The sequence below is a fragment of the Ambystoma mexicanum genome, chromosome 2p (assembly GCF_040938575.1).
Source record: "Ambystoma mexicanum isolate Mex_15411 chromosome 2p, UKY_AmexF1_1, whole genome shotgun sequence".
Classification (NCBI taxonomy): Eukaryota; Metazoa; Chordata; class Amphibia; order Caudata; family Ambystomatidae; genus Ambystoma; species Ambystoma mexicanum.
In genome coordinates this window covers 929,950,691-929,967,960 of record NC_090923.1, presented here as the reverse complement: position 1 = coordinate 929,967,960, position 17,270 = coordinate 929,950,691, and the positions used below count along the sequence as shown (strand labels likewise).

The following is a 17,270-nucleotide window of genomic DNA, read 5'->3' as shown; positions in this document are numbered from 1 at the left end:
CGTAAGTCTTTCTTGAGCTCTTGTGATGCTGTTCATTCTGTTTAATGTCTTCATATGTTGCTTTATTTATGCCCACAATAATGTCTCTCTTCTGTTTTCTTCCCTTAGATGGAAATGCAGCCTTAATGCAGCAGGTAAGTGATGGTTTAAGGAAAGCGCAAACTATGGCGAAGCGTAACCTTAAACGGACTGTTTTTTCGATGTCTAAACTTGTCTTCTGTTGTTCCTTGCAGGCGATGCTGTCGACGATGGAGTGTGTCGTGCTGCGGTGCCAAGGTGAAGATTTCGGCGTTCCGGAAAGTGTAAAGATGAATACTTGGTTTGCCGAAGAGATGTACAGGTAAGAACAGCTTCCCCAGTTGGTAAGTATGCTGGCAGGAAGCAGGATGTCCAGGAAGCAGAATCTTCAAATGTAAGTCTGACCTCAGGCGATGGTGAGCGTTACGCTGCTTGAAGGTGCAGAATAACGCGAAGCGTCTGTCTTGAGGATCGGGGCAGCTTATATAGCTGAGATCGTGGGCACGCCCATTAGGGCCGGTTTACCAGCCACACCCTGCCACTCCTAGAGAGTGAGCACATGCAAAGGCAATCCATTAGCAGCCACACCCAAGAATACACTTGGGGCTGCTTAATGGATGGAATGTTCAAGGTTAATGCATCCTGCTTAATGGATGGAATGTTCAGGGTTAATGCATCTGAAGTGCTATGTCCATAATAAAAGCTTTTTGGTGTTAAATGGATGTTCTTGTTTACTTTTCATGCCAAAGGTGCCAGAACAGTGTCCAGCCAGGTCTCCTGTGCATGCGACCCCGGCATGCCTCTGCCCCTGACTTCATGACCATGACAGGTGATGATGGATACATATATTAATTGATGGGAAGCTATGGTTAAAACGAGCTCACCAGCACCTGGATGCCCAGTCTGCGTGCTGCTATACATAGATGGAAAGGTACTGACGGATGTAAGAAGCCAATCAATGATAGGGGACCGCACGATCAAGGGTCCTATAGTTATTTAATCAATGGAACTTTGCATATTTGGTGATGTTCACAGTGACCTGTTTGAAGGGAGGGCTTAGTTGCCCCACCTGATATTAAAAATTGAATCACATTATTCCACTGCCCTAGATAAGTATAGATTATATACTTAGATGTTTTCTTAGACCCTATCACACTTGCCACAAGGTTTTTGTAGCATGCCACATAGTATGACGTTAGTAGTATGTGGGTTAACGTCACCTATGACGTGTTTTTGATATATAAACAAGCTTTTTTATGAAATGCATTGAGGTTGTGATGAGGGACGTCTGCTGATGTCCGTTGTACTCCCTGTTTTAGATAATTGATATTAAAACAGTTATCCTTTTGCCAACTACCTGAGTCGTTTCTAGTATTGATGTTTGAATAATTTCTGCATCCACCATCCATCTCAATGGTAGTGCTACCTCATCTTAAAGGGCTGGAAACTCCAGTTCACTGTTTTGTCACCTAACATAGTGTGTGGACATTCATTTTGGGAGTTTGGGGATCCACTGTACATAAGAACCAGTCTATATCCCCTCCCTTGAGTCTGAGCCTTGGTTGCTCGTCCATAGCTACCATTAGAGATCATTGGCTGGGGTGCTCTGTGCCTCTACCCCAACTACGTAGTGGGCAGAAGTACAGATAATCCTCTGCCAGTCTTTAGGGGGTATAGTAAAAAGAAAAAGAGCGATTTGGGTAGAGGGGCATGCCCAATATTTTGTCAGGGAACAAGAAAACTTGATGTAAATAGGGTAAGGGATATAGTAAAAAAAGGTGGAGGTGCCTAGGGGGTGGAGGGCTAGTCCCATATAAAAATGAGATGCAAATGCACATTTAAATTGGTTTTGCTTGTTTTTAAAGGACAAGCAAAATAGGTGTAAAAATTGATACGGGCATAGTAAGCAGAAAGGGAGTAAGTTGTATGGTAAAACAGAGAACTTGGGGGTTTGCCAGCCGTTTAAAAAACACAACACAAATGCAGTGATGCAGATGGATAATGTTGGAAAAGCATACTGTAAAGACATGGAATCCTTTTGCATGATTGAAAAGCACCGTGTGATCGGCCACTAGCACTAATATTATGCCTTTATATTTTTACACTTAAGGGCACATCTTATTGCGAAAAAAGGAAATGAAGTCTCAATTCATGAACCAATGTCTCCTTCTCATGATCTTAATAAGAGTACTAGTGCTGAAAGGTGAATGTCCGAAGCAATGCCAGTGTGAAGCCAGCAGCACCGTCTGGTGCAGTGGTGAACAGCTGCAGACACTGCCAAGGCCTTTACCAGATGGTGTTCTTTCTCTGTACCTCCAGAATAACAACATCACCACAATCCACAGAGATGATTTCAAGTCGACATCTTCAGACAACAGCAACTCAGCTTTGGAACATCTGCAGGTCCTCGATCTCAGCAACAACCTGCTGCATGCAGTGCCGTTGGATGCCTTTGTGGATGCCAAACAGCTGCAGGAGCTTAATCTTGGAGGAAATCAAATTAGTAGCCTACAGGTAAGCCAGTTCAGAACTCTAGAGAGCAGTAAAGTCCTAGACTTGAGTGGCAACAAGATATCTGCTGTGCATCAATGCACATTCTGCGGACTGAAGCAATTGAAAATTCTTCTTCTTACTGCAAATTATATCAAGGTTCTTTCTCTGGGTGCAATGGATGGACTGGAAAAATTGGACACTCTTTACATCAATAGCAACGAGCTCTCAGAGATTGAACCAGGGGTATTCAGACACTTGAAAGAGCTGAAGAAGATTCACCTCCAGCACAACAATCTTTCAACTTTGCCCAATGACTGTTTCTCAAGCACAACTCAGCTCTCCTCACTGGATTTGAGCTATAATAATTTCACCTGCTTCCCTTCGCAAGCACTGGTTGAACTTCCACACCTAAAACAGCTCATTTTACATACCAACAAGATGACATCTCTCCCGGATTTCACCTTTTCCAGACTCTCATCTCTTCAAACCTTGGACATCAGTCATAACCTCATTAGTCTAGTCTCCAACGATGCCCTCAAAGGTCTAGCCACTCTGGAGCACTTGGATATCAGCTTCAATTGGCTAATAACCCTTCCTCAGGAAGCCTTTCTGACTCTAGACAGCCTCCTTAGACTTAACCTTTGCAATAACAACTTGCAGGAATTACCTGAACAGACTTTTCACAGCCTGAGGAAACTCAAGGAGTTAAGATTGGCTCATAACAACTTACCCTACCTAAGTAGTCAACTCTTCCTTGGCCAAGTGGAACTAAAAGAGCTGCAACTGAGCAGCAATGACCTCTCCACGCTAGAACCAGGGATCTTCAGAAACCTCCGGAAACTTAGAGATCTGTATATCAACAACAACCACTTGGTGTCATTAGAGTCCACCATTTTCTCCTTCTTGGGAAAACTTAGGATTCTTCACCTGGAAGAGAACCAGATTAACAATGTCTCTGAGTATGCGTTTCACCAGCTGGCTGAGCTACGCATCCTCTACCTGGATCACAATCACCTGGAAAGTCTACCACAGAGCATCTTCCAGAACCTTCAAAACCTGATGGAACTGCGATTAAATGACAACCAAATAATGTACCTCCTAAAAGAGATTTTTCAGGATCTGAAGAATCTGAAGGAGCTTCACATACACAACAACAAACTCGCCTCGTTAGAAGAAAATACCTTCACTCACTTGCAAAGCCTTCGATATCTGGAGCTGGGCTTCAACCACATCTCCTCCTTGCCCTCCACTGTATTCACAGGCATCAGGAATGTGGCCAAGATGTCCATTCAACACAATGCACTCACTCACCTGCCAGACAATATATTCCTGTCACAGAACAGCTTGAAAGAGCTTTACTTGGACAACAACCAACTAGCCACCCTGTCGCCTGGGGTCTTTCTGAGGCTGGAACAACTCAAGACCTTGTCTCTTAGTTCAAACAAGCTCCACTGCCTCCCCAACGGGATTCTGGAACCCCTGATTAACCTACGCTTTGCAAATCTGTCTGACAACCCATGGAACTGCACCTGCCCTGGCATCCTTTCCCCAAGCAACTGGGTGGGCAAGAACCGGCAGCACATTAATGGCAATATTAGTTGTCATGCAAGTGGGACAACACTGTTGGAAATAGAACAGCAACCAGTGATGTCTGGAGTTACCATTGGAGACCTTAGGTCCCAATGCTTCATGCAAAAATCTTTATTTCTAGGTGCACTGCTCTTGACATACTTTCTTTAGCAAGGGGCAATGGTGGAGAAGGCGGTAATATGGGGAGCTCATAGAAGGCATTTTAGAAGACATGGAGCACACCATGATCCCTTTGGAAAATTCATGAAACACACACAAACCACAGACCCCCTCCCCCCCCACACACACATGCATCAGCAATGTGGCATTGTATGCAAATACATTGCATGCACATGTGTAGCCTACTCATTGTGGCTTAGAGAGCCACAAAGACACTAGATTGCCCATTTGCTGAAATTGGGGTGAAAAAAATCAAGAACCCGACCAGCTTCTGCTGTAAACCTGGAAGATAGATCTACAGCAAGCTCGTAATCCAATCTTCAAAGCAGCAAGGCTTTTCTTAAATGAAACCTTTTATATCAGACATTCTTCCTCCTAAACATTTTTCACGGCCCGGTTGAAGATATTTTTTGCTAAAGCTTGATGTTAGTGCCTCCTAGTAATTTCAAGTAGAAAAGGTAATCTTTTAATCTCACGTAGGCAAGGATTATATGTATAATCTTTTCTTCATTCACTTGGCAGTAAGAAAATTGTGCACACAAGAAAAAAGAAAACAAGCACATGTTTTCCCTATAACTACCAGTCCCATAATCCTTTCCGGTGTCGCAGAAGGTCATGTGGCATTTCCACTAGACAACATCTACCTAATGGTCCTGTTCTTTTGTTACTGCTGGTGCTCAAATGAATATCTTTCTTTTCTCTCTGATACTTAGTATATAAATCGGTTGCTGCAGTATGAGTAGAAATGCAGGGCTTACAGAGGAACAGAGGTGTGATGGCTGTTGGGGAGATGCTGTCATTGTAAGGCTTGTGTTTTAAGCACAGGAAATGATCACACTGATTGTGTGTCCACACAGGTGTCTCTTCCCCAGAATTCCAACCCACATCTCTGTGAATGACAGGGATAGCTTAATTGCATCATTGCATGCACGCAGTGAAAGTTACAGAAACCAGGAAACACCTGAGTTGCGGTGGCTTTTACCACATGCATGCAGTGATCACAATGTGATCTCCACAGGCATACATGTGCACGAGGGATTTCAGCAATGACCACCACCAGTGCAAAAATGGCAACCGTAATTGTGCACTGACTTTTTATGGATTGGACCTGGATTTTGTTTTCACAGGAAAAGGAGGCACAATCTCTGGAAATCAAGAAGTTTGGCGGGGCATGCACATTGGATCCTCTGCGGGAAGAGGATTCCTCGCACCAGTGTAGAAGCCCCATGCAGAGTTCCCACACACTGATTGTACATTGGTGAAGCACATCTTCACACAGCATTGGATCATAATGAGAACGAGGAAATATGTACAGCATTATTTGTTTAGATTTACTCTTAATATGCAACATAAAGAATTAGGGTGTTAGTGTGAAGACAGACCAACATTTAAACAATGAGTTCAGGTGCACGGTGATAGAAACAAAGTATTCATTATATTACATAACTACTCACAAACAATTCTTATGATACATAGGTGCTCAAAAACATATTACTTTTAGTATAGGTACATTTAATTGGTAACTATTTGCAAATGAAGCTCGAAAATTCATCTGTGTAGTGTTCACAAAGTTAAGTTAAATGTGATACCTCCAGGGGATAAATTGGAGCACCCCCTTACAAACATCTTTGAAAAATATTTCTATTGCAAATGCAGTCATTAACAACAAACACACATGTTTTCACCATCAAGTTTACATTTTCAGAGCAATCGGATTAAAGACAAACTATCATAGGATCAAATGTGGGCCGCCCCGTGTTTCACACTACTGGCATTTTATCTATTTTAATCGAGGCTTGAGTTTTTACAGGGCTATTTACTAACATGTCAAAAAATTATCATTAAGTACTGTTACATCAACTCAAAAATTGGAATAAAACAAGAAAAGAAGAACAGTCGATTAGACCACATTTAAAAAAAGTCCTGTAAAATAAATATTTCTGTACACCAATTTCTACTCAAATTATTTTATTGGTGTTATTTATATGGCAATATACTGTCAGTTAATAACTTTTATTTTGGGACAAAAATGTAAGAGTTAATTGCCAGATTCTTGTTTTCATTTTTTGATATGGAAAAAATTCAATAATTTTATAAAAAGTAAAAATTGCTATATAGAAATATTTATTGTAATGGTTTATTGGTCTTTTTCTTTTGTTATTTCAATGTTTTCTTTAGTATAACAGCACTTATTTTAATGACATGTTAGTGTAAGGCCCTGGAAAAGCACATATTTCGATTAAACTACACATAATTCAATTAGTGTGAAGTATGTCTCGGCCACTTTTAATTATAAAATATTTTGTCTTTCATCATATCGGCTTTGGAAAATAAAGATAGCTTATGGAAAAAATAGTTCTTGTCATTATTGACTGCATTGCCATAGCTATTGTTGTTATAGTTGTTTGTAATGGGAGGACATCTTTTGTCTCCTGGATGTAGTACAATTAAATTATTTTTCTAAACTCTACAAAGATGAATTTTGTATTCTAATTTGTAATGCATTTTTGCGCACAAACTTGTCATAAGACTTCTTTGTGAGTCAATCTTGATAGGTAAAGATCCCTGATTTAGTTCATAGTCTGCAGCAATATTTACTGAAATTAAGAATCTGTAATAGTTTGGTAAGAAATAAGAGGACGCAAAAACTCCAAATACATTACCCCTGACTCTCTCTAGTGATTATTTTACATAATCACTCTATTTCATAATGCATTTTTCATCCTGAACATTTTCCTATATTTTCCCAATTTTGGAGAAATATTGACTAGTTCAAGGCGATTTGTGGTCAGTTCAATATTTTTTGAAGAGGTTATCAGTTATGGTCCACCTCTAAGATAAACCTATACATCTTGAAAGTACATTGGGTCAGTAGCATTGATAAAAATGTAACGGTCTGGCCCAACTAATGCTTGAGGCAATTAGTGGTAAATTAACATTTGACTTCTAAAAAAGTATGTACATAGGACAGAGTTTGTAAAATGAATCATTGGGGGTCTGCAACCTTTGGCTCTACGGAGGTTTGGAAAATAAATTACAGTAATCATGGACGTTGAAGTCAAAAACCTCTGGAGAGCCACAGGTTGCACACCCCAACTTAGTGGGTGTGCAGGGATGTAGGGCAAGAGGATAAGTAAGGAGCAATAATGGACGAGAGAAAACAGAAATATATATTGCATTCACAAATCATTATTTAGTAGACATTAAGTGATATGACACAACAATATGGTCACATATTAACCTTGATTTGTATGTTTAGTTTGCTTCAAAGAAAGACTTTGCATAAATGAAAGCTTGCAAATAAACAAAACAATGTTCTTATACAAATTGAGACATAGAGTATTTCTTTAAATAAATACTGTTATGACCTGAACACTGCCCAGTCACAACCAATTTGTCCCGTCACTCCCCAAAACCATGTTTTACATTTTTTCACCCAAGAATAAAGGTAGAAGCATAAGTTCACTTTCTAGCTTTGGTGAGTTTAGGAAAAAGCTTAACATAAAATGACATAATCAAAAGGTAATTTCACTTGAAACATCGGTTTGTCACTCTAAGGCAAATCGGGCCTCATTACAGTTTCGCTGGTACAGTAAAAATGCAAGTAAAATTGCTGGTAATTCCGGCACCGACATTTCTACCGTCCCGGGGAAACACAAGTTTGCCGGTGGGGGTCACATATTTACCTACAGGCCTGACCTGCTGGTAAATCAGGCCGCCACTGGCAAAAGAATGCTGCAGTTACTGCCACTGGTGTTACTGGTGCCGGTAATTGTCTCAATCCCCTCCATGGAGTTCTGTGGCACTGGCACCCTGCACTCCATGGAATGGGGATTTTTCGCTGTTGCTGGCGGATCGGGGTTGAAGGTCTGAGATCCAAATGTTCCAGGAAGAAAAGACTGAAGGTTATTTTTCTGAAATAACATTCAGTCTTTTCTCCCCTGAACATTTCCAACTTGTCCCGGGCTCCCACCCACACCCCCACCACACCCCCACACCACTACTTACCTTGCGGCCGCTGACTCGCAGTGTACCTGCGACGTCTGTTGCTTTTCGCTTCCGTGATCGGGAACCAGCGCTGCAGGGACCTTTACTTTTGTTTTTTTGGGATGGCTGCGGGGGACACCCTGCAAATCCTGTTCACAATATAGTGAGCACGGGTGCGGGGGACACCCCCGCAGTCCCCAGCAGTGAATGCATTATCTAGTCAAACTTTTCAGCCGTTCGGAATTTTCGAACGGCCGAAATTCGACCAAATCATGCATTCAGTCATTTATAATCAGTCATTTTGGACATTTCCGTTGCTGGCACCTGGAATATCCTGGTAATACCGGGATATCAGGAACCAGTAACGGTAGGAGCAGTTTCCGTTATTCCCGTCGGAATTACCGGCGGGCTACCGGCAGACTCGTAATAAGGGATTTTAGCTTTTAGTGAACTTTCAATCCTATGCAATGACACCAATGGTAGTGTGTATTGAACTGAGCATTCTGCCATACGTCAGTTTAGTAACAGGAACCCCGTGAGCCTGCACAGGGTGGGATGCAAGAAGTTGAGGTGGGGGCCTGTAAAGCAACATGAAAGAACATTGATTTGGGGAGTTGACCTCAGAGGAATAGTTAAAGAACTTTTATTAGAGGTATAGTCTGTGTAAAGCGGGGAGGGGCATAACCACTGCGGGTGAAAATCATAACCACAGAGAGGCCAAATCCTGCCAACAGCATGTGTAGGCTGGAGTAGTAGAGATGGAGGGACACTTCCCCTGCACTGCCCTACTGGTAAATACATCTAAGTATGAGGTCCAGATTTTCCTTTGTGAATATCAGGACCGCCTGGCCTCATGCCCCACTGACCTGTGAAACTGACATTCTATTTTTTCTTTCTCTCATTCTCCATTTTGTTTTGTTGCCTTTTGAAGGCTATCTGAGCCCTCATGCGCTTACCAGGCCCATCCTCCCAACGCCTGATCTCCTTTGCTACTCCTTCTGGTTCTCCCTGTCCACAATGGTCCTGACCATATCCATCTAATCTTGCTATCTCTTATGCCTTGGTTTCTTTTTCATATCCCACCCCATCCCATGCAAGTTCTCTGTACCCTCATATTCTCGCCACGCAAGGGAAGGGGAAGGCTATTCCATGGGGTGACAGCACGGTCCAGGAGGCTGGCGCCACCAGCTCTATTAGGCTGTGGATGGGGATGGAACGTAAGGATCTGGCTGAGGCGTGCCTGGTGAACCTCCGGGCAAGGTATGATGGCGCCTTGTTAGACAGGCAACGGTGGCTGGTGGAAAGAATTTTGAACATACACATTTCAGAGGTCTATGCATTTTCTCCAGCTACTGGATTATTTTGGAACTAGGCCATATGTATTTAAATGGGGGGCGCGTGGGAGGGAGGGTTTAAGTGCATTCGCTCTTTTAATTCTAAGTGAATATTTTCAAAAAGGACATTTCCCGCCTTTGACCCGCCAGTTAGGAATTCTTCAGAGGTGTTTTACAGTGGTTCCATGTAATGACAATTCTGTGGTGCCCCACCTAGAGAACCCAGGTGCTGCCCCAAACATTCGGCAAGCAATGGTGCGCACCTCATCAAGACGCGCAAAAACCACACCTGACCAGATTACAGAAATGTTGCACTGGTGCAAGGGCAAATTTGCACGGTTTTAGCACTAGGGCAAAGTTTGCCTTATTTTTAAAAACGATGGGATGTAGTAGAAAACCTTTGCGATGTGGCATGTGCAGTTGGGCATGTTATGTGCAGTTGGGCATGTTATGTGCAGTTGGGCATGTTATAAGCATCAGGACAAAAATTGCCTGAGCGCAAAAAACATACATTTTCAATGCGTTGTTGTTCCTGGGCAAACTTTGCCCCCGTGCTAATAACAATCCGCATTAACACTAGGGCAAACTTTGCCCTGGTGCAAAAATGTGTTAAAAATGTATCTTTTTGCACGAGGACACTTTTTGCCCTGGCGCTTATTACATTCCAAACGTCACTGTGAAAAGGTTTTGTAAAATGTCACAGTGTTTTTTAAAACAGGGCAAACTTTGCCCTAGTGCTAACACCGTGCAAACTTGCACTTGCACCGGTGCAAAGTTTCTGTAATGTGCACCCGGTTTTTAAGATGGACACTAAGTAAATATTGGCCATTTATATTCATGCATTCCAGTGCATTTTCAGCGGATATCCTGAAAACACGGGGTAGATGTAGCTGTTGCGGTCTCGAGGTGAAGAGCCCCCCTATTTCTGTGCATGTTGCAAGGTGATATTAAGTGCTCTTTTGCATTTTGGCTACGCAATTGGGGTGGCATAGCCAGAAGGTAGACAGAATGTGTGAGTACTACAGAGGCTACTTTTAGCAAACATCGTGCAATGCCGTTATGTTTTGTGCTCATTAATCGTCAAATCAGGACGTGACTGAAAGCGCCCGAGCCGCAATTTGTCGCCTCGCCTCGCAGCGATCGGCGCTTGTGCTTATTTGGCCGTCTTCCCGTGAACATGTTTCTTTTCGTGGGTCCAGGGCGCGCTTCGCATCGCTTTGCGGCTGCTTTTTTGAGAAAAAGCATCCGTGAGTCACCAGCTGATTTTCACCCACGCGGCACTTTTAGCAGTGGGCGCTCGTTCTCCGTGCGCTTTTGGAGTCCCAGGAGCCGGGCCTTTGTGAGTTTCTATTCCTCTGTGTGATGTAAAGAATGCGCTTGCTTGCTTTGTGGGCTTGCGTGCTCGGTACATATTGTCAGTTTAATGGCATTTTAACCGAAATAGCCTCGCCGAAACAGGAAAAAACACAGCAGCCGCACTCATTAGACTGCTGGGTATTTTGTTTGTGCTGTTTTTTGTTATTCATAGGGCTTAAAACTCCACTGCTTCGAGAACTACCACTGTGAATACGTCAGCAGGGCTTTAAGTGGGCCTGGGCTAGCTAAGGTCGATCCCCCCTCCCCCGCAGGCCCTGAAAATATCGTTCTTAGGCGGAGCCCTGCTGGGGCTCACTAATGTCCCCTGGCAGCTCTGGCTCCTATAGGACAAGGCTTTTTTGCAAAGCCTGAAGCTCTCGGTCATGTGCGAGAGCTACAGGCTTCAGTAAAAACTGCCTTTAATCCATAATGGTTAAGTTATGTTAAAGGATATTTATACCACACACTATCACCACCACAGTGGTCCCCTGGAGGATCTGAAAAGCAAGAGGGTAGGGTAAGTTAGTAGGAATGAGCGGTAAAAAGCACAAGAGAGCTGTGATGTGTTGTTGGCTGCTTCAGTTTGGTTTACACCGTTCACTCAGCTTAGGTGTGTTTTTCGGTTGGTAGCCTTAGTATGCTGTTGTGTGAGTCTAGGGGCCTCATTCCGAGATTGGAGGTAGCCATGGCGCTATTTGCGCCATGGCTGCCTCCAATACCGGGTCCGTGTACGGACTGGTTGAATGGGGATTTACCGGGACATTCCGACCTGTGCGGAACCGGTATGTCCCCATTCAACTAACCATTCTCCATTCCCATTTGAGCCCCTATAGGGCTCAATGGGAATGGGGAAGGCGCTAATTACGGGCCTGCTAATAACAGGCCCGTTATTAGCGCCCTGGTCCCTTAGCAGGACCCATAAAGAACGTGTGGTCAGATCACACGTCCTTTGCGGCTCCCACTAAGGGACCTCGGAATTGAGCGGTACCTGTGACCATTGTCTCTTACCGCCCAAGTTGGAATGAGGCCCTATGTGTGGTTTGTTTTGTTGTTGCGGTGTAGTGAAGTGTGTGCGGTTTGTTGTGCTTTAGAGGTAGGGTTGTTTTTGGCTAGAGTTTGAGAGGTGTATGCAGAGGGGTGAGGTTTTAGTAGGGTTGGTTAGTGGCATCCCTATCTAAATGTGGTGCATGCTGATTTCCACAATTCTATCTGGGAGTGACTCATGCTAACACTTACAATTCTATCTAGATGTGATGCATGTTAATCTTCACATTTCTTTCTAGAATGGACACATGCTAATCTTCACAATTCTCTCTAGATGTGACGCATGCTAAACTAAACAATTCTCTCTAGATGTGACGCATGCTAAACTAAACAATTCTATCTAGATGTGACACATGCTAATCTTCATTATTTTATCACAATTTTATCTAGATGGGACGCATGACATTCTTCACAATTCTGTCTAGATGTGATGGATTTTAATCTTCACAATTCTTTTCTAGATGTGACGCATGTTAATCTTCACAATTTTATCTAAATGAAACCAATGTTAATCTTCACAATTCTATCACAATTTTATCTAGCTGTGATACATGTTAATCTTCACAATTCTACGCCATCCATAACTGCCCAAATAATGCAGACTGTGGCTGATTAACATGTTTGGCTTGATGCCAAGTATGGCCACCATAGACATTGAGTCTAGTTTAAAAATGCCCACACTATACAAACGTGGCCAATGCTGAGTATGGCTGATACGCATAGGTGGGCAGAGTGGCTGTGTGAGTAGGATATTAGGCAATGAGACAGGTATGGTAGTTAGTGGAGTACAGTAGTGGCTGTACCCCCCTCCTACACAACTAGATGTGAGATAGGGCTAGCTAACACAATCAGGCTAAATGTGAAATAAGATTACTATACTAATTGTGGGCTGAACGCATCAGACTGTATGCTAATAGAGTATAGGATAAGATAGGTTTGGGATGGTCAGTTTATTGGGCAGCAGTAATGGCCACATCCTCTGCCCGAACTGCACTTACCTTGTCAGTGGCTGCTGGTTGACGGCTGCAGGCCTCACAGACTAACACATGCCAACATGATCTGGAGCTGGTTCTGCAGGAGCTGTCCTTTGCCTCGGGGTCCTTAGCCAAGGGCTACCCTGGGTGGTCCTACTAAGAGGGTCACAGCAACCAATGGGGGTAGGGGAGTGGGCTGTTGGCAGGAAAGGACGACCAAGCAGGAAGCAGGGGCTGTGAATGGCAAACGAGTGCAGGAGGCAAACAAAGAGTGGGAGCAAGCAAAGTAAAAAATACATTCAAAATAATAAATAGTGGCTAAGGGGGACACATGGCACGGACTTGGCTGGGAGGTGTGCAGGCCAGGAACAAAACACACATTGAAAAGTGGGTGGATGGCACGGAATGCACTGGATCTTAAAAATAACTACATTAGGTTTCCAGTTTAAAGGCAAACGTGGAGTGAAAACCCCAATCCACTTACCCATGGGCAGCTGGAGTGAAATGTGTTTGGCTGTTCTCATGGAGGGCTAGGCACTCGTTGTGCAAATTCACCTGGGCTGCAGATGGCCAATCAGGGGCGGTGGGAGAGCTGAGGGGTGGGTGGGCAGGCACAACTCACAAATGGAAAAACGGTTGGATGGCGCGGTATGCGCTCTGTCTTAAAAATAAGTACATTAGGTTTGCAGTTTAAAGGCAAACGTGGAGTGAAAAACCCAATCCACTTACCCATATTAAGCCGGTGGCGCTGGCACCTGCGATGCACCCCTACAATCAAGAGATGCCATTGTGCTGGAACCACCATTATCGAAGAAAAGGTGATGCCACTGGAAGCCAAGGCCTTTTTTTTTCTAAAGCCTGAAGCTGCCACTCATTTGCGGGAGCTTCAGGCTTTAGGAAAAATGCCTTGGCTTCCAGCGGTCTCACCTTTTCAGCCTTAATGGTACTGCTGTCCCTTCCCCGGCATGATGTCTGGCAAGGGGCTGTGCCACCATTAAGACTGATAAGGCGAGTCACTGTCCCCTGCCAGGCAAGCCATTCGAAAATAAATGCAGAGATCAGCACCATCTTCCCCACGTGGGAGAGGGTGCTGATTGCTATAAAGGGCTGCGTGGCAGGGGTGTCTGTATCTCATTAAATCGGGTCTTGTCAAGGGGGTGTGGCCTAATGAGCTAGGAGGTGACCCCCCACCATTTGGAAACGCCCCCTTGATGAGCCACGACTCATTTTCAGTGCCACTTAAGGTACTGACCGCAAGTACATTACATGAAAACATTTTTGGCAAATGCATTGCATTTGAAACGGGGTATGTGCGCAGTCAGGGAAAGAGAGGAACAGAGTGAAAGAAGTTTGTTGGGGAGTGAGGGAACGAGGGGGAGGAGTGAGGGGAAAAGTGGGGCCTGCTTGGAGTCATTGGACCTGTGCTGCATGCATCTGTATGTAACCTGCCGGTTACAGGCTCCATTGTGCATTGAATAGATCAGGGAATTGAGAACCGGTTGCAGATAGGTGTACTGTGCAACCAGTGAATTTAACACTATATCTTAGCTAAGTGGGTTAAGGCACAATCTGCAACTATCTATGTGCACAGAGGTCTGTGCCCGGCACCCGTCATCCCATTTGAGGCATGCAGAAACTAAATAACAAGAATAGACTGGTATCCGAAAGACACACATAACCCCTGTGCACACATACATAGCATCACCCATCAGCTGGGATGTGTGACGGGTGCAGGATGGGAGGTCACTGTTATAACCTGGGCATTTGTCCAATAGTTATGCCATTTGTCTCCAACCTTACTCATTATATCAGCCCCTTCCGTTTCCCCTCTAGTAAGGTGCTGCATGAGACGTTTTCCTTTGTTTGGCATAACAAGGCCGCAGATTTATTTTTAACATATACAAAAACCACTGCAAACAGATATTAAACTTTTGATCCAATAGGTGTGGCGCCTGCTCCTTGTCCTGCTTCCCCCTTTTTCTCCATACCGATTGCAGGCATAACTCCCCCAAGGCCTTCGAGTCTGAGAAACCGCCTGCCCCTGCAGGTCTTTGCGGACTGGGAGAGCGCCGTTTGTTGGGGGGAAGTTGAGCCCCAATTGCTACCGCCAGACACCCCCGCCGTTTAGGCTCCCAGGAGGCGCTGTCTAGAATGGGCGAAGCCCCTTCTGGTTTAGCAATGGCTCATTTGGAGTCTTAGTCTTATCCTGGGTTGCCACAACCCGCCTGTCCATCCTGCGACAACGACGTCCAGGCTCCTCCATAGCTGTAGGGGTGGGTGGGTGGGAAACGAAATCCTCCTCTCTTGGCGGACGCCCGGCTGCTGGATGAGCTGCAAGTGCTCCCCAGCCGGGCGCCCGTCGTACTTAAGCGCCAAGCCACGCCCTCTTTCATTGTTCCCCTTCGCGGGCTTTCGGGGGCTCTTGGCGCCCTTTTCCTTCGCTCTTTCGCCCTCCTCCCGGGGGGGGAGGGGTAAGAGCGCGAAAAGGAGTAAGGCCCCTGCCCCGGTTATCGGGGTGCCTCCTCCACTCGCTGCTCTCCCCCTCGTCACCTTCATAACCTGGGCATTTGTCCAATAGTTATGCCATTTGTCTCCAACCTTACTCATTATATCAGCCCCTTCCGTTTCCCCTCTAGTAAGGTGCTGCATGAGACGTTTTCCTTTGTTTGGCATAACAAGGCCGCAGATTTATTTTTAACATATACAAAAACCACTGCAAACAGATATTAAACTTTTGATCCAATAGATGTGGCGCCTGCTCCTTGTCCTGCTTCCCCCTTTTTCTCCATACCGATTGCAGGCATAACTCCCCCAAGGCCTTCGAGTCTGAGAAACCGCCTGCCCCTGCAGGTCTTTGCGGACTGGGAGAGCGCCGTTTGTTGGGGGGAAGTTGAGCCCCAATTGCTACCGCCAGACACCCCCGCCGTTTAGGCTCCCAGGAGGCGCTGTCTAGAATGGGCGAAGCCCCTTCTGGTTTAGCAATGGCTCATTCGGAGTCTTAGTCTTATCCTGGGTTGCCACAACCCGCCACGCCAAAGGTGGGTTATCGCCCACCGTGGCTCCCCCCTTTCCTAGCTTATAACTCCAGTAGTTTTGTGCAGATGTTCCAGAAAAACAACTCCATTCCCTGCTCCGACAAATGCACACCGTCCTTTAGATAGTACTCCGTGTTTTTCAGATTGATCAGACCGTGCCTGATGTGTTGCAGGCCTCTCCCTTTGCAGAACTTAGCCATGGCCCAGTTCAACTTCCTCCTTGAGTTTTCCACGGCTGCCTGACTCTCGGCGCCCCTCCATTCGCGCCTCGAGATGATTTCAGACCATATGATTTCCGTGTCCCCCAATTGCGCCGCCAGTTCCTGCAATGATGACATCATTTCTCTGAGCAAGATCCCTCTTCCCAACTCAGCCAAATCATTGCCGCCGAGGTGTACCACCAATACGTCAGGCCTCTGATGGCGCCTCAGGAGACTGCGTATGTGCCCTTGCAGCTGTGCCCATTTCATGCCCGGCACTCCATGCCACTGCACTCGGTACTCCCCGGCGGTCAGCACCTCCTGTTTGGCTGACCAGCTTCCTTTGGCCCTTGCCACAAATGAATGGCCCACCACCCAGGCGGACCGCCGCCTTCCCAGCCTTGGTGCTACTGCGGGGAGACAGGAGGGAGGAACTGTTAGTCTTGCATTTTTTCAGGCCTGACATACCGCTTAAAACAGTCTGACCTCCAGCCCCCAATCTGTTTGATTGTTTCCGCACCCAGGCCCATCCCTGCCGCGGTTGTGGCGGCCCCAATCCTAAAGGAGTGTGTCCCGAAACTCCCACTGGGGAACCCTGCCTCCCCCAAGGATCTGTCCAACACCCTTTTGAACTGAAACAGGCTTAGCGCTGTTCCATCGTTGTGCATCAGGAAGGGGGCCTCTTCCCCCGTGAGGCACCTGTGGGTCAGGTACCTGTTCGTGCATCCTACTGGGCAGACCGGGCTGTCTTGCACCCTCCCCAATGTGATCATTCTGCCTTTTCCCGTCTGATCGGTCTTGGACCTCCTCAGATATAAGCATAACTGCTCCCCCTGTACCCTTACATCACAGCTCCTCAAGAAACTCGAACCTTTCCCCTTTTTGTTGGCAGGCACCAGCTCACTTACCCTCAACGCCCCAAAAAATGCAAGAGAGAAGGGTGCTGTGAACAATCTTGTCTCGTACTCGTCCATGCACACCACCCCCAAGCTCCTGATCAGTTTGTGCAATTTCCCCACATCTATGGGCCGTCTCTCGTCGGGCTTTGGCAATACCTGTTTAGCCCAACCTTTCATTGCC

The 17,270-nt window shown here is 45.5% G+C and overlaps 1 protein-coding gene across 1 annotated transcript; it reads left to right on the top strand.

Moving 5' to 3' along the window:
• Nucleotides 1–2,161: 2,161 nt before the first annotated feature.
• LOC138566925 (leucine-rich repeat-containing protein 15-like) lies at nucleotides 2,162–7,551 on the top strand. The gene has a single exon (XM_069644668.1). The coding sequence runs from the start codon at nucleotides 2,170–2,172 to the stop codon at nucleotides 4,249–4,251; it is 2,082 nt and encodes a 693-aa protein (XP_069500769.1). The 5' UTR covers nucleotides 2,162–2,169; the 3' UTR covers nucleotides 4,252–7,551.
• Nucleotides 7,552–17,270: the final 9,719 nt, after the last annotated feature.